This window comes from Erigeron canadensis, chromosome 4 (assembly GCF_010389155.1).
Source record: "Erigeron canadensis isolate Cc75 chromosome 4, C_canadensis_v1, whole genome shotgun sequence".
In the NCBI taxonomy this organism is placed as follows: Eukaryota; Viridiplantae; Streptophyta; class Magnoliopsida; order Asterales; family Asteraceae; genus Erigeron; species Erigeron canadensis.
In genome coordinates, this window is record NC_057764.1 from 44223035 (window position 1) to 44246726 (window position 23692).

Sequence of the window (23692 nt, forward strand, 5' to 3'; positions counted from 1 at the left end):
CCGACCTATAGGATAGTTTGAGCTCAATTTCAGTCAGGATTTGGAAAACCACACTCTTAATCTGGTCATGCCCCTCTTTAGAGTAGAGTTTGATGAACTCAGAACATCTAGGTTATATCATAAACTAACATATGATGATATGAATATGCTCGGTTTTACCACTTTGAGCTTGTGTCTAAACAAGTCTAGATACTCGAAAGTATTTGAACCCAAAGATCTTTTGGAACGGAGCCTTGGACCACTCAGCCAGACAGTCATATCATAAGTAAAAGTGTATTTCTTAATTGGGTGTTTTTCTCATGATACTTGAACATACGTGTGGGTTTGCATATGAACCAGGTTTCGTGTGAGAAATGGTTAAACGGGTGTCCCAAGTTCAGGGACTAGACAATACACTTCACTGCTGAGCTTCCTCTTTTAGGTTCCATGTGTTTGAAAAACATATTTACTTGCAGAATTAATTGTAGTCTTATCACATCTACAATTCAGAACCCCGACATAGAGTGATCACCACCATCTGGTGCATCCCACGACCGGTTCAAGGCCAGCAATGGGGTAGGATGCAATTCAACACCACCATAACTTGAACATAGAGCATATATATTCTTAAGAGACATAACTATGATGGAGAAATAAAATATTAGCCTTCTGTAAGTTAAGTTTATTTTAAGATGCTTCATTGAACAATAATAGATGATGTTTTGTTGAATCTATATAGGAACTTGTTAACAAACCAAATACATATGACTTTTGTTAGAAATATGTTACAAGTTTGAATCTGTTTTGGACTTTAGATAAAGGTACTCAAAGAAGAAATCATATTCTCCATCGATTTTTCTTTCTTTCTTTCTTTGTAAAACACCATTCGATTATTTGAAAGTTACAACAAATTGGATACAATGATATTTATTATAGTATCAACTACGGTAAAAACATTACTTTAAAAATTTGCAAGAAATTGGATACGATAAATATATGTATTGAAGAAAACATTTGTGGAACAAAATAGGTGCTATAATAATAGATAAAAACAATGAGAACCACCAACTCACTCATCCGTTCACTCACCTATCTCCACTTCCATTTCCACTCTCATATCCTCCCAAAACCCACCACCACATACCACCAACACGCCATGTCCACACCCACCGACCTCATCACCCCATCAAACACGCGCATCGGCTGGATCGGAACCGGCGTCATGGGCCAATCCATGTGTTCTCATCTCATCAAGGCCGGCTACACTGTCACCATCTTCACAAGAACCAAATCCAAAGCCCAATCCTTACTCAACAACGGAGCCCATTGGGCCCCTTCACCATTCGCCCTCGCTACTCAATCCGACGTCGTTTTCTCCATCGTCGGATACCCATCTGACGTCCGTCACGTCCTCCTGCACCCCACCTCCGGTGCCCTCGCCGGTCTCTCCCCTGCCGGAATCTTGGTCGACATGACAACTTCCGAACCTTCTTTAGCCGTCGAGATCGCCAAGTCCGCCGCAGAAAAATCATGTTTTGCTGTCGACGCGCCGGTTTCCGGCGGTGACCGTGGCGCGTTGAACGCCACGCTCTCGATATTCGCTGGCGGTGAAGAGTCTATCATCAAAAAGTTGAGCCCAGTTTTTAGCTTGTTAGGAAAAGTCAACTATATGGGTGGGTCAGGAAAAGGGCAATTTGGTAAATTAGCAAATCAAGTAACTATAGCTTCTACCATGGTTGGGTTAATTGAGGGGTTAATATATGCACATAAAAGCGGTCTTGATTTAAATGTATATTTGAATGCAATATCAACAGGTGCAGCTGGGTCAAAGTCATTAGAATTGTATGGTCAAAGGATATTAAAAAGAGATTTTGAAGCTGGTTTTTATGTTAATCATTTTGTTAAGGATTTAGGGATTTGTTTAAGGGAATGCGAGAAAATGGGGATTTCATTACCCGGTTTGGCTCTTGCCCAACAGCTTTATGTGTCGCTAAAGGCTCATGGTGAAGGTGATTTAGGGACACAAGCTCTTGTTTTGTCGCTCGAAAGGCTTAATAATATTAGCTTAGGTTGAATGGTGTGTGGGGATCTTGTGAAATATTAGCGTTTATCAATAATAATTGTCATCTACTTGTGTTTTTGCATGATCCTGAAGCCTTGAATGATATTAAGGATACCTACATGATTAAAGTAATAGAATTTGTTAACTTTGTTATGGTATACTTGATGTTTGTTTGGTTTATGTTGTATATCTTTGAAAATGTATGTGTTTGGTGGTCTTGAATCTATGATTTAGCCTGGTTTATGTAGTTGAATTTAGGAGACATGAGATTTAGATAAATCTAAAGAAGTGCCATTATCGATATGAATGATCGATATTGGTGGTAAAGAGTTATAATTATGTTCCTCGTATGCGTGCGAGCTGTAAATGTATGATCGAAGTATGTTTTGAGTAAAGATGTTCGTTTCAACAGTGTCGAGTCATGTCCATATGTACATTGTTTCAAATGATGGTTATTGATTAGATCAAGTGTCGCATCACAGAACATTGTGGTGAACCAACAAACACATTTACTATCAGTTGCTATTTTGGTCTTGTGGGTGAAAAAGATAAGTGTTTGGCTATATTTTGAAAAAAGATAGATGTGTTTGATACTTTGATATATGGACAGTTAATTAAATGAAGAATTTATGATATCATGATGTTCCTCATCTTTTGAGGTTTATTGACGTTAAAATGGTGTTTACTGTTTAGTTAGTGAAATTTTGCATCCAAAATGACAAGTTTAAGTGAGAAAGAAGTGACAAAAATCTTAGGCCAAAGATAGACGTACTCTTTGATCACCAAATTATTTTGTCTACTTCAAATCAGGTCGATTTGGCTTGTTACTGTGTATCACAGTATCCCTTACCGGGACTATTAACCCAAAAGTTTCCAAACATCTAAAAACTTGTAAATCAATCTATCATGTTTTCACACAGCAATCGGAAATAACTAAATTGTATTAAAGAAACATCCAACAACAATGGATGGATACACGCATCTACAAAGAAGAAAAACCCATCTTTAACTTTTACAAAACTGAAAAACAAAGTATCTATGACTCAAGGACATATGTCATTTTGAATTTAAGAATTCTAACACATTGCTTTTATTATTCGCTAATATATCTTAAAACAACATACATTTCCATGTGACACTATAGGTGGTCATCAGAGCCTAAGCATGTTGCATACCCCATAACTTATGGGGACTCTTGCAAACAAATATCATAAAACAAAAAAGTCCTCCAATTCATAATCCGAATAACATAAAAGTAAATGTACAGGCCGGTTCAAGTCTATGGGGACTCAATGTATTCCCGGTACTGAGAATGAGAAGCTGCAAGAAGAGCAGCACCAAGGCCAGAACCATCATTTGATAGCTCTATTACGAGGTTCTTGGAAGCTTCTTCACCTAATAGCTCGTTCATAGCACTTTGCATTGCGGATCTGAACTTGGTGTAGTGTTCATACAGCCCACCATCCATTGCTATTACTGACTTCTGATTTTCTTCTCCTTCCTTAACAACATCTCTTCCTATCTTCTTGAGGATTCCTAGGATTCCAGCAGCAGAGAGACGAGCACCACGCATAGCAACGATTTCACATAGCTCCACAATTACTTTTCTCATCTTTAAAGAAGTGTTGGATATCTGCAATTAAACAGATCAAACATATATAAATCTATGTATTGCATACATCTGACTCATATTTGATTAATTATAAGGCACAGTATGTACATCGAGTATATCTTTCAACTTGGCTGCAACGACTTTGAGGTCGGGGGTTGAGTCATGATGCATTGCAGACATATCTGGGGTCCTGCATCCATACCAAACAATATATGTAATAAACAAAGTGTAACCAGACAATATATGCAACCAAATTGACCACAAGGATTGCACTTGCCCATTATACCGGGTTTAAGATGGCAATGGATAGATTACAACTGTCTTAGATACGCCATAGTCCCAAATTAACCCATTCATAATATATGGGCAAAACAGCCACCATTAAACGGCTCCTACTAGAACGAAATATCAAATATGAAGGGCTTTTCAGCGACATACCTTAAGATGAAGGGTTTTTCAAGTTTGGATGGGACAGTTTCACCGAAAAACTCTGCTTCTACAGCCATCTTCAGCAAGACCCGCCTCACAATTTCTCCCAAATACATTCCGGAAATAATCTTCTCAAAGATCTTTTTAAGAAACATAACATACAAGGTTAGTACGAAAAAAATTTAGATCATTAGTGGGGGCCATGAAATGGAAAGCAGAAATAACCACAAAAAATACTAGATCAAAATCTATACCTGTTCTCCAGGGTTTAAGCTATCACTATCAAGACTTTCATCATACTCCGTCAAAGGAAGATGTGATGATCTGAAGTTGCCCCATTCCATGTTTATAACCTGCACATATTATCAACCATCATGTATCTATGCTAATAGAACAACTAACCCAATGCCAAATTCACACTTTGAGGGGGCAATTTCCTACATTTTATTCTTCAGATAGCAAGTTAACATTAATCATTTGAGGGGGCATTATGACTTATTTGACGAACAAACATTCAAATTTCAGACAAACGTTTTAGTCTGTCAACATGGCTGGCCCATTTTGACATAACAAACTATCCGTCTTGACCAATTTCCAACTAGCCCAACCCGCTCATTTAGCCGCCCAGAGCAAACTCAAGAGATAATGAAAGTCACTAACCATCTCTCCGGACTTAGGAAGCAGGCCTTGCCATTTGGGGATTGCATTTGCACGCTCCACATATGCTGCATTAGTTCCGGTTCCTAATATCACAGCAGCAATTACATTCTTATTACTGTATCTGCCTCCAGCTAAAGTTCCAACTGTATCATTGACCTGCATGGTTAGCAAAAAGTCATGAACGTTTACTACTCACTTTGATCTTATCTTGAATTCATTAGACCCATTTCGTATAGTGCACAACAAAGTAGTGACAGAATATATTTTAAAACCAACGAAGTGTATGGATATTCCTTTTCAACTGGTTATCAGCCTGGAGTCCGCATAACTAGTTTTCTTCTATTTGGATCAGCAAATTCAGTTTATTCAACTACAAACTGAAAATTGAGAGGCGCTACAAACATATTCTCCACCATTCTATTTTGACATCAAATTCTTATTATTCAAAAACACATGATCACTTGTCAAACAAACATCCAAAACCCCTCCCCTAAATATGAACTCAATAAAGCATAAAAAATCAACTTACCAAAGCTGAAACACGCATATCAAGGCCAGCCCTTTCCATTGCTTTTGTCAACTCTTCTACGATGTCCTGCCCAACCTGTTATAAAGCAAACCATTTAAACCGCATAAATGAAAACAATATACCCTTATGTAATGATGAATCAGGGAAGTGCAGACAAAAAAAACAAAATACCATATGTATTCTCTAATAATGATCTTGGGTAAATATGTAACTTTTACTTTAAAAATGACCGTCTAGAAAACATGGAATCCAGAAAGAACATAGTTATTCGAGACTTACCGCATCCGCAATGTTGAATCCTTTTGTCCATCTAACAAGAGTTCCCCCAGCAATTGATGATTGTTTCACAGGAAAAGAAAAGGTAAACCCTAGTTCTCGCTGTGTCCCAGCTGGAATGTGCATATCTTCGCCCTCTGTATCCACAAACTTTGCAAGTTCTCCAGCAATAAAATCAAATAAATCCTAGAAACCAGAAAATAGACCACGTCAATCATATAAAAATCTTTTAAACCAATATGATAAGATTTTCATGTTCAGATCAGAAAGATAGTAAATAGTAGTATACTACTCACTTCACATTTCCCAATCATGAGCTTCGGAGGAATTGAAACTTCTTCAAACTCCTTTTTCACGTTTTCTCCTCCGCCCAACTTCACACGAAGAACACGGAAGTTTGTACCGCCAAGGTCTAGAGCATAAAAGATACCCGTCTCATCCCTAGAGGAAGAAACAACATGGTCATGACATCTCTTATTATGATTTCATCACTTCACTAGTAAAAGATATCGTATATAGAGCAACAGTTTAGAAGTTGTAATATAAGAACTCTTCAAATCACAATGGTCAATATAAAAGTACACATACAAACACACTAAGCTTTTAACTAAGCCTGGTTATATTAACGCGAAAAAACACAAATGTACTAATTTACAGGCTTTTTTATCAAGATTTGGTTAAAAGTCCGGAAGTGTGAGTTCAATCTGCAAGTGTTCAATTACTTAATGTATCAACATCAACGAATCTTAAGATACACACTATAAGAAGATTCTCTTTCTTTTCGATTTCTCTATCTACATACAAAACCAAGAGAATATAAGGAAATACTTTAATGAAGCACGCATTCGCTTAAAGTAAATTATCCTTAAACAGAAACAAGATTAAAATTACATCAAAAATGCAACCAAGTAGACCACTTAATAAATGTCAAAGCACAAACAACTGTTAGAACAGAATCTCAGATAAATTAGCCTAAAACTAATGGTAAACACAAAATTCGGTATTTTTGGAATAATAAAACAATGACAATCATTAAACTCGTAAAAGTGGGAATTTCAAAACTAGAAACCAATATATTATTGATTAACAAGAGAGTATTTTACTGCTTCAAGATTCCTAAACCTCTTTTTCAACAAAGAAGCTGTTAAAACACACCTTTTGTAACTGCAAGGTTGTAGATTCTTATAGCTAAAAAACAGTCTGTCTATTTCTCTATACATATTAAAGTATTCTACTACTATATCTGACGGTAAATCATCGGAAACCATAATCATAGTTAGTCCACCTAAAAATTCAAAGGCAGATCATTGTGGCTAAGTAATTGAAACTACATTAAACTATTACTCATATGTACTAATAAATCACAAAACTTTAACATACAACAACCCCTAAACCAAAACTAAAGGTCAAAACAACTTATTCAAACTTAGCCTAAAGTCCTAAACTTTAGGAACCTTAAAAAATATTAACTTTTAACAAATCTCAGCTATCTAAAGTTAAATGCAATACCCAAATCTCAATAAATTGACACACCAATTCTTCAAAATATTGTGGAAAAAAATATGGTCAAAAACTTATAAAGTCAAACACACCCAATCCCAAATTAACCCAAATCTTGAAAAAGAAAAACTCAGCATGTCACATATATTCTCAATTAAATCACCAGATTATTAATACATAAATATATAGATGTATAGATATATTAGACATATATATCCAGATACAGAAAGTTATATGTATGCATACCCAGTAGGAAGATTATCAACATAGCTGATTAACATTTTGAGCTTACTACCACCATCAGAAGCAAGTCCGGCGTGCATCTCCACCGTCATAGCATCAGCCACTTGCCGGAGTTTACCAATCGGAGTTTCACACTTATCTTCAAACTCTTTCAATATATCAATAGTCTTAGCCCACTTGCCGGAATTCTTCATCCTTTGCCGGACCACCAACACCGCCGCCGCAGATACAGCGGCGGCACACACCACCGCTGCCGCCACCGTCACTTTTCCCATTGTATAGCAAAGTTTTCAAGAATTTAACACCAAGATCAAGATTTACAAAAAAGATTTATACCCACAACAAAAATATTCAAGATTTAAATACCCTTTTGGAAATAATTAATGTTTTGATGAAAAAGATTTGAACTTGATTTATAATATTAAATCAAGTAAATTGGAATATCTGTTTTTATTTTTTAATAAAAAGACATGAATGAATGTGAAGCAAAGCAATAGTGTAAAAAGAGACGAATGAAGCAACTGAGAGATAGAGACAAGATGTGTTTATATATGCCAGAAATATATATTCATATAAAAATAAAAATATATTTTTTCTTATCTTTAAATCACAAATTCGAGGATCCTTTTAATCCGTTTTTTCGACAATCGATAAAAAATTATGACAAATATGTATCTGTATTTATACTAGTACTAGACTAGATAATTTTGTATTGGTTTTGGTTAAGAATGAGAAGATTACAAATTACCAGTATTAGTATTTTTGTTGTATTAGAATTGCATTTTTTTAATATTAAGTAAATATACAGGTCGGTGTACATTAAATCTTATTTGGATTTAATCCGGATTTATAGTCATTTTTCAGATTTTTCAGTTATTAATTTAGTATTATCCACTTATTTATTTATGGATTGATAATTTCTCAACTCGTTTTAAATGATCCCTACATATATGAATTTACCAAATTCATGAAATGAAAATGATATAAATATGACAACGAACAAATGTCAATATGTCATAGACGGTGTAAAATCCTAGTATTTATAACTTCATCAAAAGTGTTTATCATTTAGATAGATAGAATACAAATAAATCATGGAGTGTCTACTTACTGTAAAAAGTGATCTTTTAAACAAAAAACGTTTTTAGGTCAATTTTTAGCTAATTGTAAAAGTGGTTCTTAAAAAAAATGTTTCAGGGTCAATTTTTTTGGCGAATTGTTAAAAGTGGGTGGTTGTCAAATTCAAGTTTGATTATATGGAAAAATACATCTAATTCAATTTATGAGTTTTGTTCATTTGATTCTAGTTTTCTACATGAAAACCAATGAACAAATCCTAGTCATTGGATTATCCTCTCAAAAATAAATCTCTACCCTTTATCTCCCCTTCCCCTTCCCCTTGTCTCCTTCCCCCCATCGAACACACACACACACAACTTCGCCGGAAAACTTCAAACGACGATAAAACCTTCGTTCTTTCGAATTAGAACATCACACTTATAGCAAAACACTCACAAACACACCGCGAACAAACTCTGACCAGAAATTAATCCGATCTATACTCGCCGGAAAACTTAAAAAACTCACCGGAAAAATTAAAAACATTATAGCTTTGTTGTTTCTTCGAATTAATGCATGAAACTTGTACCAAATCACTCAAAAACACATTCCACACAAACCCTAGCCAATAAACACTATTTTCGAGCTCGCCAGAAAAATCAAAGTGTCGCCGGAAAAATCACATTCAACCATATCTTGGATCGTCATCCATCAAATCCATACCATTCTCATATGCGTCCCTTGACGGACAGTTTAGAACTGATAAGGGTCTCTGGCCCGTTCCGTATCCACCCGAAAACGAAATTGATTAGCCGGAGAAGTCGCCGGAGAAGATTCGACGGCGTTAGTGTCTTAGTGATTACCAATCAAGCTTGATTTGGCTTGACCAATCAAATACGATTAGCAAAATGTCGCCGAAGTAATTCACCTGAGTAATTCACCGGAGTAACCAATCAAGCTTGATTGGCTTGACCAATCAAATATGATTGGACAATGTCGCCGGAGTAACCAATCATTGTTTGATTGAATTTTGATGATTGTTTGATCCAAGGGCTTAGATTAGTCCCTTGGTTTTCATCATTTTTTAAGGATCCATATGAATACTTATAACTTGAATAAATTGATATTATGAGATCATGGTATGAAGATAATTTTCTTCTCATGTGTATTTTTTCTACGTTTCATTACTTGACTTGTATATCGCATCATTGAATTAGGGAATGATTCAACTTCTTGATAATAAAGTTTACCATATACTTACCTTAAAATCTCAAATTGTAGTTTGTACAAATTTGATCTAAGGTAGACTTTCTGTATCATGTTTATTCCTTACAAAAATACTTAGGGGGTGTTTGGTTCGCAGAATTCGTTGGAATTCGAAGGAATTGGAATCTGAATTCCGTTCCATATCATGTTTGGTTGACCAGAATGAAATTCGGATTCCATTCCATGACTTGTTTGGTTCGTAAGAAATTGGAATTGGAATCATTTGAATTCCATCATATGAATGAATTTAAGATTCCTTTGGCAAATTGAATGGAAAGTTTTAAATTCCAATGGAATTCACCATTTAACAATGATAATAATAATTATTATTATCATTATTAGTATTAATTAATATAATATTATTAACCTAATTTATATATAAAAGTATTATTATTATTATTTATTAATATTATAAAATTAATATTTATTATTATTCAGAAATAAGTCAGTACTTATATAAACTTACTTCTATTTTATAAAAGTTTGTTTTTATTTTATATAAATTAATTAATTAATAAATAGTTATTTACTTTATAAAATAATAATGTTAGATTGTAAAAAATTTTAATATTATATATATATATATATATATATAATTATTATATTATAATATTTTTTATTATTATATAAAAATTAATAATATTTTATACACATTTAGAAAAACAAATTAAAATTTTATAAAAATATATTATTATGAATTCCATTCCATTTGATTCCGACCAACCAAACAAAATGCAAATTATAATTCCTTCAAATTCTAATTCCATCAAATTTCAATCCATTCAGTTTTCAATTCCTTCAAATTTCAATTCCTTTGACAGATTTCAATTCCTTTAAAAACATTATGTGAACCAAACGCTCCCTTATATTAAAGGTGTGGATTGTGTTGCAAATATCATTATATTTTGCTCTTATTAGTTAATGGGAATACTTTATTATCTTGTCATTATCAAACAACTAAATTTGATGTCTAACTAAAAACTTTCATATAATTATGGCTCAAGTCAAATTCCCTGTAGAAGTGTAGAACTCTACTCCAAATGTTATTCTAATTGCACGCATACATACTTGCATGAATATACACGTATACTTTAACTTTGAGTTTAGTTGTTTTCTAGCTTGTTTATATATTAAACTCAAAAACAATTCTCCTATATGAAAGTTTGGTAGTTGTTTTGAGTATGGAAATATTTTGTGTGTTCGACTAAGTTATAATGTTTGAGATTATGTTTTACTATATTAACTAATTCATTTATTTATAAATTAAAAGATATTTTCCCGTATTCAAATTATTTGGAGAAGTCATTTACTTAATTTAGATGTAACCAACCTAATTAAGATATACGAGTATAGTGTCTGCGTGTTGCGGCGGCTAGAAAGTGATGACAATATAAAAAGGAGGCAGTGGTGGAGAGCGAGGGAGGCGATGGAGAAGGAGGGCGGTGGCGGAGGATGATAGAATGTCAATGAGAGTGTGTAATGATTAAAGAGAATGAGAGAAAGGATGGTATCTAAGGTTATTATGTTTAAGTAGGGGTATTTTGGGAAGAAAAAAAAGGTGCTGAATTTTAAGAAATTCAATACTCTTCATAAGAGAGTATAGATGGATTGGTAAACTTTTTTGAACATTTTTTCTTAGTTATTCTTAGGATATTTATGTAATGAGATTTGTTAGCACATTACACAATTAATCACTCGAAAAAAAAAAAAAAAGTACGAAAAAAAAGTAATAATCTATATTTCCCTTAAAGAGAAAACATAGTATTGAAAAAACAAATAAAAACATATATTTTAGGTTTTGAAAACATAAAATTTGGTTTTTAAATACAACGAGAGACACCATTCCAAATATATTCAGTCATAATACTTCTATTTTAAGATGGAAATTCACTTTATTAAATGAGTTTTGAGAATGACTTGAAATAGTTTTGTCATATTTGATGGAGCATATGAATATGGACTAAAGAAAAAGTATTTAACATAAAACAAAAGATATATTTTCCAAAACAATAGACGAAAGGTAAATTAATTTTGACCTTCTAAACTTTCAATGGGATCATTTGAATGGTTATTACGAAATTAATGTTCTTTAAACTAGTGTTCAGAATGGACGGGTAGTCTCAAAATATATTAATCAAAGTTAAAAAATTAGAATTCAAATATATTAAATAAATATACCAAAATCAACTTGAAAATTTGCTAGCTGAATAGCCACCCCATCGATCAAAATACTCAAAAAATTATCCGCCCAAAGAAGAAACATACGAAAATTAACTCCATATAAATATTGATTCCAATTTACCTTTTTTTTTTAAATTTAGCTAAATAAAAAATTTACAATTTCTTATATTCTAAAAGTGTAAACTATATAAAAATATAATTAATTATTTTTAAATTGGGTTAAAGTGTAAATTGGTGATGAAAAATCAAAAAGTGTAAGTTAAATATTTTAAATTGGGTTAAAGTGTAACTTGGTGATGGAAAACCAAAAAGTGTAAATTAATTGTTTTGGATTGGGGTTAAAGTGTAAATTTGTGATAAAAAACTAAAAAGTGTAAATTAATTTAGATTAATATTAAAAAAATAGAGAATTAATAAAGAAAGAGGATTAAACTCAAGGAGGTGAATTAGGGGTGCCAAGTGTATCCCCAACCCCCTCTTTTAGTTATATTATTAATTAATTAATTATTTTAGATTGGGGTTAAAGTGTAAATTGGTGATGGAAAACTAAAAAATGTAACTTAATTTAGATTAATATTAAAAATTTAGAGAATTAATAAGAAGGGAGGATTAGATTCAAAGAGGTGGATTAAGGGTGCGAAGTGTACTCCAACTCTCTCTTTTAATAATATTATAGATATATTGGCTTCCACAACATTAATTAAACGTTTACGGACACTAAAACTTTTTTATTAACATAAAGGTGTGGTTCGGTTGTAAGAGCAAGGATAAAAAGTAGATTACATATGTATTAGGCGAAATCATATTTACTTTCACATTTACATTCATTCGATATCAATTCATTCGTTTCACATTCATATGTATCGAATAAAGTAAGGGAATGGATATTCTTGACTCTTGAGATATCAAAAAATATTTTTTGTTCACAAAATACCAAACTTTAAAAGAAATCGACAAATAATAATTAAATGAACGACAGACAATATTACTAACGTCTGTTAATTACAAGTTTACAACAAACATGAATACTAGACAATATAACCAATGTTTGTTAGTTATGACACCTTGAAATATTATGAATATATATAGAAAAAAAAGCAAATGAAAATTAATATAATAAGCTTATTAGAAATTTTAATATAGTATATTATAAATGACTAAACATCATCCATTTCCACCAAAGCTGAATCAGATGAGATAAATATATATCTGGTCGAATATCTATTATCATACCTGGCAAGTTAAAACTTTTAAATCAAGAGATTAGTTTGGTTTGTATTTATGCTTTTAGTGTTATATAACTTTAAGCTACAGTTATTTTTCAAATATCAATAAAAGATTTAGTTTTTACTTTTCATTGCTAAACCTTAAAGTTTTAATTTGCATCCTTAACAATGTTTTGTTGATTTGTTTTTTGAAAGAAAAAAAAGATTGAAAGAAAATTCTCCTTTTTAAATCATCCCAGCTTCCAAAGGCAGAAAATTTACATAATAAAATCATTAAAATAATTCTTTTATTCATCATGTTTTCATCTATGTTCCATCCTTCAATGAAACTTATCAAGGTAACTTTATTTTTTTAAAGATTTTTATATTTGTATTCCTTTATAAAAAAATTAATAAAAAATCAAAAACATAGTAAAATCTCCGGCTAACTCTCAGTTCTTTTTTCTGATGAGCTGTGAACTCATATTTTGTCAAACATAAATATAAGAGTCTTAAAAGTATAATGAAGCTATTTTACAATGTCTCGTTGTTTTGGGCAGCACTCAGCAGTGCCCAGCAAAGACCGATTAGATATGACGGGCCTCACATATGGGCTAGAAACCTTATTTGGAGATCATATTAAATTGGTCCGGTTGATGTATTATCTAGCCCGTTAATGCAACATTTGCATTACAATCTTAATCTTATCTTAATCTTAATCTTAATCTTAGAGGGTGCCTGGTTGGGGGGTTTTTGGGGTAGGGAATGACAAAGGTAATGAAAAAACATGGTTGGTTAAGTATAATATAATCAATCATTACTCAAAACTGGACCATACACCATTACTCACAATTTTGGGGGTATTAGAAATCCATTACCTATCTTTTTCTTCTCTCGAGCGGTTACCAATTCGTCTTTTCATTTTATAACTTACTATACTACACATCCATATTATTTTATTCAATATTCATAATAATAATAATAATAATAATAATTATAATAATAATAATAGTAATAATAATAATAATAATATCAATATAACATGTATATAATTAAAACCATGTATATGAGTACATCACTAGGCACTGCAATCAAAGTTATTATTTATCAAATACTCTATTATTATTATATGAAGTGTAGTTATATCAGATCATTTGTGTTGCATTTAAACCAAGCACTGTTAATGACTTTGATAACACTAAAAGATATCCATTATATTCCCTTTGCCATTCCCATTGACATTACTTAGCTTCAACCAAGCACCCCCTTAATATATACTATAAGACAGTTAAACTAATGACTAATTAATCAATCACATCGTTTGATTTTATCAAATTGACTTTTGATGATGTCATCATTTAGATAAAACTACAAATTAAAAATCCTAATAATCATTATCCAAATATATTATTATATTAATATTTATATTAATTTGTAGAAAAAGTCTCATTAATTTACACTTTTTTGTTTTCCATCAATAATTTACACATTTTAGCCCTGAATACTTAATTTATATTTATTTTTAGCCATCAACTTGAGAGCATTTTTAAAATTTACAATCATTTAATTAAATAAAAAAAAATTTAACATATGAAATATTTTCTACAAAAAATTATTTGAAAACCTAATGACTTATTAACAAATATTAGAAGAGTCCTAACTGTTATCAAATAATATGATAACAATCCTATTTGTTATCATATTATCATAGAACAAGTGATTAAAAATAAACATATGCGTGTTATGAACGCGCATCATGATTAAATACATATACTTAAATGTCAAGTTCGGGATCATAAATATGTTTATATTTTAATTCTTAATTATTTTTCCTAATAATATATATCACATTATGAGTACATCTGTTTCAAAATATATTATAATGGAGAAATTATTATATATAGTATGTGCCTTGTGGAATGACTACGACAAACAATTCCATCAATATGTCTAGGCTAATAATGACAGTGAGGAACCTATGATTATTGTAATACAACTTGCAAAATATAACACTTAAAACCGTGTTTTTTTAAAATTGTAAGTTTTTATGACTTAAATGTATGAAAATATAATATTGTTAATATCGTAAATCCCGTGTCCAGTGTTGGACACGGGTCTAAAATCTAGTTTACTGCTAAATACAAGTCGAAAAGTCATGTAAAATACACAAGTATTAAAGATCTCCCTCCAACACAAATATTTTTCCTTCTTTAAGATCCCCTCAAACACAAGTATTTTTCCTTCTTTTCTAGTACCTTGGTAACCAAATTTATGTCATGATAATTTTGGTGAAAAAAGTTAGTTGGCATGCCAGCTACATCTCTTCCTTAAATTCTCTCACATAGATCAAGGCATGTTTTACATAAACCAATATGGTAGCCACCTTTTGCTAGAAATCAACTCAGGATCAATAACCATACAAGCCATAATATCCACAAGTTGCAATATCGATGCTCCGATACCAATTGATATGAATCAAGGCAAAAAACGGCAATAAATAGAGAATTCTAACAAATTGGATAGACGAACAACAAGTAATAAACATGAGAAAGATAATTTGGATAAGCTTCATCTTCCATTTTATAGATTAATGCCCACTGTACCTAAGTTCCTAAGAACGTTTAATAATAATCTCCACCCCATAAACAGTGGTCTAATGACCTTACTTAACCAAGCTGATAACTTACCCTAACTTGGTATACAAGATACTTAATTAATGAAAACAATAATAATAATAATAATAATAATAATAATAATAATAATAATAATAATAATAATAATAATATAATATATTATTATTATTATGTGCCCTGCTTTCTGACCCAACTCAATGGGCATCTTGATCTGTATCATATTGCAAGCTGCATATAGACAAGATATGGTGATGAGAGAAATTGAGGATCTTCAAAAACTATACCAGGTGCGTTTAGCTATAAAAACAATTTTCATCTCTTGATTTATCAATTATTATACAACTTAATTCAATAATTTGTATCGTGAGTTTCAAGGAAAGTAAGCGTCAATATGAACAATTGATTATGCAATTTCACGAGTCTGCTTGACTATTTCGAGCAAGATAAAGGCTACAGAGTTGGAGGTTTGTTTCCTTTTGCCTCTTTATGGTTTCCAACTGTTGCCTTATTTAAATATTTTAATAAGCCCCCTTTAATTATTTCCTTCGTAATAGGAAATATCTACTACTAAGGTAGAAGCCAACAATGCTTCAGATAACATATTTAGAAAATACATTTGAGTCCTACATTTTATTAGTTCATCCTTCTGTTATCAGCATTGCTCATATATAAATTAACAGAAAGCAGAGGCAAAAGTCACAAAAGCAGGGGCATAAGCAGCCACAAAAGCAGAGGAAATAGAGCGTGTTGCCTGTATGCACATAACAAAATGACTATCTCGCATACATCATTTAGAAGTTCAGGTGCTTCTCTTTGTCATGTAAATGTATCTCTTTGTTGTTTAGATGTATCAAGATTTATGATAATTCATAAGCTTATGATGGGAGACTCATAGTGTATCGGTTATCCATTGGTTAATATTACCAATGATCGTTAATAAAAATAATATGTGGCTGTTACATGGTATGATAAAGAAGCAAATACAACTAACAAGATGTCTTGAAAAAGAAAGACAAAGAGCTACAGAAGCAGGCAAAATTACCTGGCACTAAAGGAGGCGGCCGATACATTATATGGAATGAAGGCAGAGCTGAAGTACTAACACGTAGGCACACTGAAGTGTTGAATTCTTGAATCAACGTGAAGAGGAGGTACATTTGACCAGTTCCCTTGTCTGCTATTTTATAATATGAGCCATTTGACCTTTATGGGATAAACCAGATATCAAGTTGACCAACTTCTAGTTAAATGTTCCAAAAGCACCACCTTTGCATAATATTTGCATATGCTTTGTAATTTGTTCCATGTAGCATTAGGAGCTTCAGGCTGGCATGGAGGTCATGAAGGGAATACACAGAAAACAACTAAACATTCTTACACAATAAGGTATTTCATTTTCAATTACTTAAAAAGTAAATTATATTTCAAGTTTAGACAAAACACCAAAAATTAGACAAAACAAGACAAGCATACATTTGACTATTTTTGCAAGGGTTGTACGCTTTAAACTTGAAATGTAGTTTAGTTTTTAAGTGATTCAAAATGAAATATCTAATGGCATAAGAATGTTTAGTTGTTCTCTCTCCTTTATGACCTCTATGTGAGCCTCAAGCTCTTTAAGCTACATAGAACAAATTACAAACGATATGCGGCAATTATGCAAAGGTGGTGTTTTTGGCACATTTAACTAGAAGTTGGTCAACTTGGGTTCTTTTTTATCCCATATAGGTCAAATGGCTCAAATTATAAAATCGCCAACAGTTAAGGGAACTGGTCAAATGTACCTCCTATTCACGTTGATTCAACAATTCCAGTACTTCATCGTGCCTGCGTGTAGCGCTTCCAGCTACGCCTTCATTCCATACAATGTATCAACCTCCTCTTTTAAAGCCAGTTAATTCTGCCTATAAGCTGCATCTCTTTGTCTTTATTTTTTGAGAGATCTTGTTAGTTGTATTTGCTCCTTTGTCGGTGGTTGTCAAATTCAAGTTTGGTTACATAAACACTATACATTTGATCTCTCTATATAACTAACAGAGGATAATTTTTTGATTAGTTGACAACTATGAGAGAAAACCATGTAAAATTGTTTATTATGTATCATATTTACATTAATTTTCTAATTTTAAGTATTCTTTTAAAAATTATTTCTTATTCAAATCATCGTTAATTAATTATAAAAAATTATTATTAGAGCTTAGGTTTCTAATTGTCAAATAAGTTTTTATCCTACATGAAATTTTGTCATTAATTTTGTAATTCATATATATATTTTTTTATTTAGCCAATTTATATAATGAGTTTCAACATAATCTATATCTCATTATTATACGTATATTTTTTCTATGTTTCATTACTTAACTCGTATATCGCATCATTGAATTAGGAAAATAATTCAACTTTTTGATAATAAAGGTTACCATTTACTTACCTTAAAATCCCACTTATAGTTTGTAGTTTTGTACAAATTAATGTAAAGTAGACTTTGTGTATCATATTTATTCTTTACAAAAATACTTATATAAAAGGTGTGGATTGTGTTGCAAATATCATTATATTTTGCTGTTATTAGTTATTGGGAATACTCTAATATTTTGTCATTATCAAGCAACTAAATATAATGTCTAACTAAAAACTTTCATCTAATTATGGCTCAAGTCAAATTCCTATAGAAGTGTAGAACTCCATTCCAAATGTTATTATAATTGCACGCAAACATACTTAGCATGAATATACACGTATACTTTAACTTTGAGTTTAGTTTTCATCTTTATATATAAAAGTCAAAACAACTCTCAATCGCTAGCTAGATTAAAGTGTGGTAGTTGTTTTGAGTATCGAGAAATGGTTTGTGTGTTCGACTAAGCTATATTGTTTGAGATTATATTTTACTGATATTAACTAATTCATTTATAAAAATAAAAGATATTTTCCCCTATTAAATTTATTTGGAGAAGTCATTTACTTAATTTAGATGTAACCAACCTAACTACGATATATTGGTAATCTTTTTGGAACATTTTTCTTAGTTATATTCTTAAGATATTTATGCAATGAGATTTGTTCGCACAATACACAATTAATCACTCAAAAAGAAAAGAAAAACGAGAAAAAGTAATAATCTATGTATCCCTAAAAGAAAAAACATAGGATTGAGAAAACAAATAAAAACATATATTTTTGGTTTTGAAAACATAAAATGTGATTTTTAGATGCAACGTACTTAGTCATAATACATGTATTTTAAGAAGAAGATGAAAATTTACTTTGATAAATGAATTTTGAGAATGACTTGAAATAGTTTTGTCATATTTGATGGAATATATGGATTATTACTAAAGAAAAAGTATTTAACATAAAACAAAACATATAATTTCCAAAAACATTAGACGAATTTAATTTTGACCTTTTAAACTTTCAGTGGGATCATTTGAATGGTTATTACGAAAAGGAGTAAAAGACAAAGATTCCAACAAATTTCTTTTAACCGCAAAAAATACTTGTCACTTTTTTTCCCATTATTTGAAAATTTCTAAGTACTTTTTTAAAAATTGGCCTTCCACAACATTAATTAAACATTTACAGAGAAGTTTTTATTTATATCTCTACTACATTATAAAGCATTTTCTCCTTTTAAAATTTCAACTATAAACAAGTAAAAACCCCAAAATATTTGTATGTGTTATATAATACTTGAATTTTTAAGTTTTTTTTTTCTTTCAACTTTGACTGTAAATATTTATGTATGTGTTATATAATACTTGATATAACATATATGAATTGACTGAGTTTTGAATGTACTTTTCATTGATATAAATTTAATCAACTAAAGTGTAACACAAACAAAGATATTTACAGTCAAACTCGGAAGCAAAAGACTTGACCAGTTAAAATAAGACAATTAAAATGGAACGGAGGGAGTATATGGGTGTTCTTAATATTTGTGCTCTTTCATTAGAGATGTTATTCGATATACTTTTGACGAATTTTTAAATCCGAAGGTGGAGCCCGTACGGCTAAGACATTTGGCTATCACACTCTATAACATATCACAACCTATAACCTATCACCCTACCATCTTATCGTCGCAACGCGCGGGTACTTACACTCGTTATATTATAAAGCAAATTCACTTTACAATTTTCAACTTTTCAACATTAAACAATGTAAATGTACACATGATAATGCTTGATGTATCATACATTAATGCCTACAACATTGTCTCTCCTCGATAAATTATTTTATTCATCTAATTCTTTCAAAATCTTTTATCTCAAAACCATACATCGATAAATTATAAAAATTATATGGTTGTTCTTAAAATTTCATGTTCTTTCATTAAAGACGTAATTTGATATACTTTCGACGAATTTATAAATCCAAGGTCGGAGCCCGTACGACTAAGGCATTTGGCTATGACACTCTGTGACATATAACCTCCTATGACCTATCACACTCTATGACCTATCACCCTCATCATCTCATTGTCGCAATGCACGGGTACTTTGCTAAGCTTTTTATTTATTGGGAGAAACCAAAGTACTCTCTTTCGGATTGAGGAAAAAACTCTCATAGGCTCTCGTTAACATAAACGTGTGGTTCGGTTGTAAGAGCTAGGACAACAGTAGATTACATATGGCCATATGGAATAGGTGAAATCATATTTACTTCCACATTTAAGTTTATTCGATATCAATTCATTCGCTTCACATTCATATTTACCGAATAAAGTGAGGGAATGGGTATTTGTGAGATATCAAAAAATATTTTTTCTTCACAAAATAGCAAACTTTTAATGAAATCGACAAATAATAATGAAATGAACGTGAGACAATATTACCAACGTCTGTTAATTACAAGTTTACAACAAACATAGATACTAGACAATATAACCAATGTTTGTTAGTTATGACACCTTAATGTTGATTGTTGTTTTATTCCTTTTTGATGTCTTAAGTAAACAAAAATGGAATATTATAAATATTTAGAGGAAAAAGCAATGAAAATTAATAAAATAAGCTTATAAAAATTTTAATATTATACGTTATAAATGACTAAACATCATCCATATTCACCAAAACTGAATGAGATGAGACAAATATATATCTAGTCGGACATCTGTTATCATCCATAACAAGTTAAAACTTTTAAACCGAGAGATTATATTAGTTTGTATTTACGCTTTTAATGTTATATAATTAACTTTAAGCTACAACTATTTTTCAAATTACATATATCAATAAAAGATTTAGTTTTTACTTTCCATTACCAAACCTAAAATATTAACTTGCATCCCTAACAATGTTTTCTCAATTTGTTTTATGAAAGAAAGGAAAAAATTAAAAAAAAATTCTCCTTTTCAAATCATCCCAACTCAAGGCAGAAAAATTTGCATAATAAAATCATTAAAATAATCCCCCTATTCATCAAATTTTCATCTATCTTCCATTCTTCAATAAAACTTATCAAGATATATTTTTTTTTTTTTTAGATATTTATATGTATTTTTTTGTTTTAGAAAAAATTAATAAAAAATCAAAATCATATTAAATTTCCGGCTAACAACTATCAGTTCTTTTTTCCGATGAGTTCTCATATTTTGTCAAACATAAATATAAGAGTCTCAAAAATATAATGAAGCTATTTTACAATGTCTCATTGTTTTGGACAGCACTTAGCAGTACCCAACAAAGGTCGGTTAGATATGGCGGGCCTCAGTTATGGGCTAGAAATCTTATTTGGAGATCATATTATATCGGCCCAGCTGATGTATTATCTAGCCCGCTAATGCGACACTTGCGTACAATTTACGGCTAAATAAAAGTCTAAAAGTCATGTAAATTAAACTAAACGAGATATGTCACCCGGGTGTTGCCCCAAGAGACATTACATTTGTTAACGATTTAATAAAAAATATTATTCAAGAGATAATGTGCCATAAACTTTTTGAAAAAAACACGTATTATTCAAATTATTAAAAGTTGACATTTATCAATTAAAAAATAAACTGTAAAAGTTTTGTGTGAAAGTAAAAGTCGTTCACATAAAAGTTTAGTGCTAAAAGTGTAATAGACTTAAATGTTGTAGTGAAAATAAAAGAAAATTAAAAAGTATAAAAATTTGGTGCTAAAAGTATAAGGGGTTAAAATGTTGTGGTGAAAATAAAATGAATAGAAAGTTTATTATTCTTTACAAGTTTTTCCGTACATTTCTTTTTAATATGTGTTAAAAAGTTTGTTGGTAAAGTGTAAGAGGTTAAAATGTTGTAGTTAAAATAAAAGATTATCAAAAAGTAGAAAATTTTAGTGTTAAAAGTGTAAGGGGTTAAGATATTATGGTGAAAATAAAAAGATTAAAAAGTTTACTAGGAATTATCAAAGTTTTGTTCTAAAAGTGTAAAGAGTGAAACTATTGTGATGAAAATAAAAAATAAAATAAAAAGTATATTATTCTATACACGCTTTCCCGTACCTTAAAATAAAAGAAAATTAAAAACTATGAAAGTTTAATGCTAAAGGTGTAAAGAGTTAAAATATTGTAGTGAAAATAAAAAGAATACAAAGTTTACTAAAAAATATTATAGTTTAGTGCTAAAAGTGTAAAGATTGAAAGTTTTGTGTTGAAAATAAAAAGAGTAAAAAGTTTACTAAAAAGTATTATAGTTTAGTGCTAAAAGTGTAAAGATTGAAACTTCTGTGGTGAAAGTAAAAAAATAAAAAATATACTATTTTTTACACGCTAAAAAGTTTAATAAAAGTATTATAGTTTAGTGCTAAAAGTGTAAAGATTGAAACTTCTATGATAAAAGTAAAAAGAATAAAAAGTATACCATTACTAAAAAATATTATAATTTAGTGCTAAAAGTGTAAAGATTGAAAGTTTTGTGGTGAAAATAAATAGAACAAAAAGTTTACTAAAAATTATTATAGTTTAGTGTTAAAAATGTAAAGATTGAAACTTATGTAGTGAAAATAAAAAAATTACTATTCTTTACACAGATTATGAGACTTTGTTTTTAATATATATTATAATAAGTAGTTTGGTCTCAAGGTGACAAGTATTTAGTGCATTATAAGTTGCATATTATTTTTGGAAATTCAAAAGGTTGATATTTAATTTAAAAGTGTTTCTTTATATATACATATTATAAGCTATTATTGACAAACATTATGGATGCTACTATGCTAGGATCAAAATCCAATAAATAAGCATATTACATGTTGAGTGTTGACATGTTTATGAAAAATGAAAAAGAAAGAAGTTAATCTTCACATTTATTGACTTTTGATGAATGAATGGTATTAACTTTAAAGGTTGAATACTTACAAACGTAGTATTATTTGAGTTGTAAGTAATATTGTATCCTCTTACGACATGTCTTTACTTCATCCTTTTATAGATAGCAAGTTATTTTAGGACCATTTATTTTAGGATCAATTTTAGGACATGTGTTTTTTGTAACTTACATACCACCATGATCATTTACTACGATATATAAGACTTTTTTGTAAAAACAGTAAGACTTTCCGGGCACCTTGTCGCCGGAAAATCATGTGTAAGTTAACTTACACATGTGTAAGTGTAAGTAACTTACACATGTGTAAGTTAATTTTCTGGTGGACCCGTCGCTAGAAAGTCTTAGTGTTTTTAGAAAAGAGTCTTGTATATCGTAGTAAATGATGATGGTGGTGTGTTAGTTACATAAAACACATGTCCCAATTGGTCTTGAAGTAAGAGGTGGTCTTAAAATAACCCACTCATATATATATAAGTTAAATTAGGGATTCTTTATTTTAAGGCCCATTATGAACACTTCTCAATCATTCATTTTTCATCATCTCCGACCACCATCACCACCACAACACCATCATCTCCGACCACCGCCATCATGACTTACACATTTGTAAGTACAACTAACATTGTACTTACACATGTGTAAGTTATACAACCACCACCACCATCATCTCTGACCACCACCATGATCCTCCGGCAACCACCGCCACCACCACCACTTACACATGTGTAAGTTACATGTCCCTAATGGTCCCTAAAATAAGA

At 30.8% G+C, this 23692-nt stretch overlaps 2 protein-coding genes across 2 annotated transcripts; one reads left to right on the forward strand and one right to left on the reverse strand.

Moving 5' to 3' along the window:
- Positions 1-992: 992 nt before the first annotated feature.
- LOC122595674 (probable 3-hydroxyisobutyrate dehydrogenase-like 1, mitochondrial) lies at positions 993-2199 on the forward strand. The gene has a single exon (XM_043768094.1). The coding sequence runs from the start codon at positions 1034-1036 to the stop codon at positions 2051-2053; it is 1020 nt and encodes a 339-aa protein (XP_043624029.1). The 5' UTR covers positions 993-1033; the 3' UTR covers positions 2054-2199.
- Positions 2200-3024: 825 nt separating this feature from the next.
- On the reverse strand, positions 3025-7772 carry LOC122595225 (hexokinase-2). Its single transcript, XM_043767562.1, has 9 exons — positions 7294-7772; positions 5844-5988; positions 5551-5733; positions 5272-5346; positions 4743-4898; positions 4337-4435; positions 4092-4222; positions 3762-3843; positions 3025-3674 (listed from the first exon to the last, which is right to left on the reverse strand). Exons 1-9 carry the CDS (start codon positions 7563-7565, stop codon positions 3321-3323), a joined length of 1497 nt encoding a protein of 498 aa, XP_043623497.1. The 5' UTR covers positions 7566-7772; the 3' UTR covers positions 3025-3320.
- Between the last annotated feature and the right edge of the window lie 15920 nt (positions 7773-23692).

Bases quoted from the DNA above. Each gene is read 5' to 3' on its own strand.
- LOC122595674 (XM_043768094.1), top strand. From the start codon at position 1,034: ATGAGAACCACCAACTCACTCATCCGTTCACTCACCTATCTCCACTTC.
- LOC122595225 (XM_043767562.1), bottom strand. From the start codon at position 7,565: ATGGGAAAAGTGACGGTGGCGGCAGCGGTGGTGTGTGCCGCCGCTGTA. The intron at 5,347-5,550 runs GTAAGTCTCGAA...GCTTTATAACAG, and splicing joins GATTCAACATTGCGGATGCG to GTTGGGCAGGACATCGTAGA. The intron at 4,899-5,271 runs GTAAGTTGATTT...CTAACCATGCAG, and splicing joins ATATGCGTGTTTCAGCTTTG to GTCAATGATACAGTTGGAAC.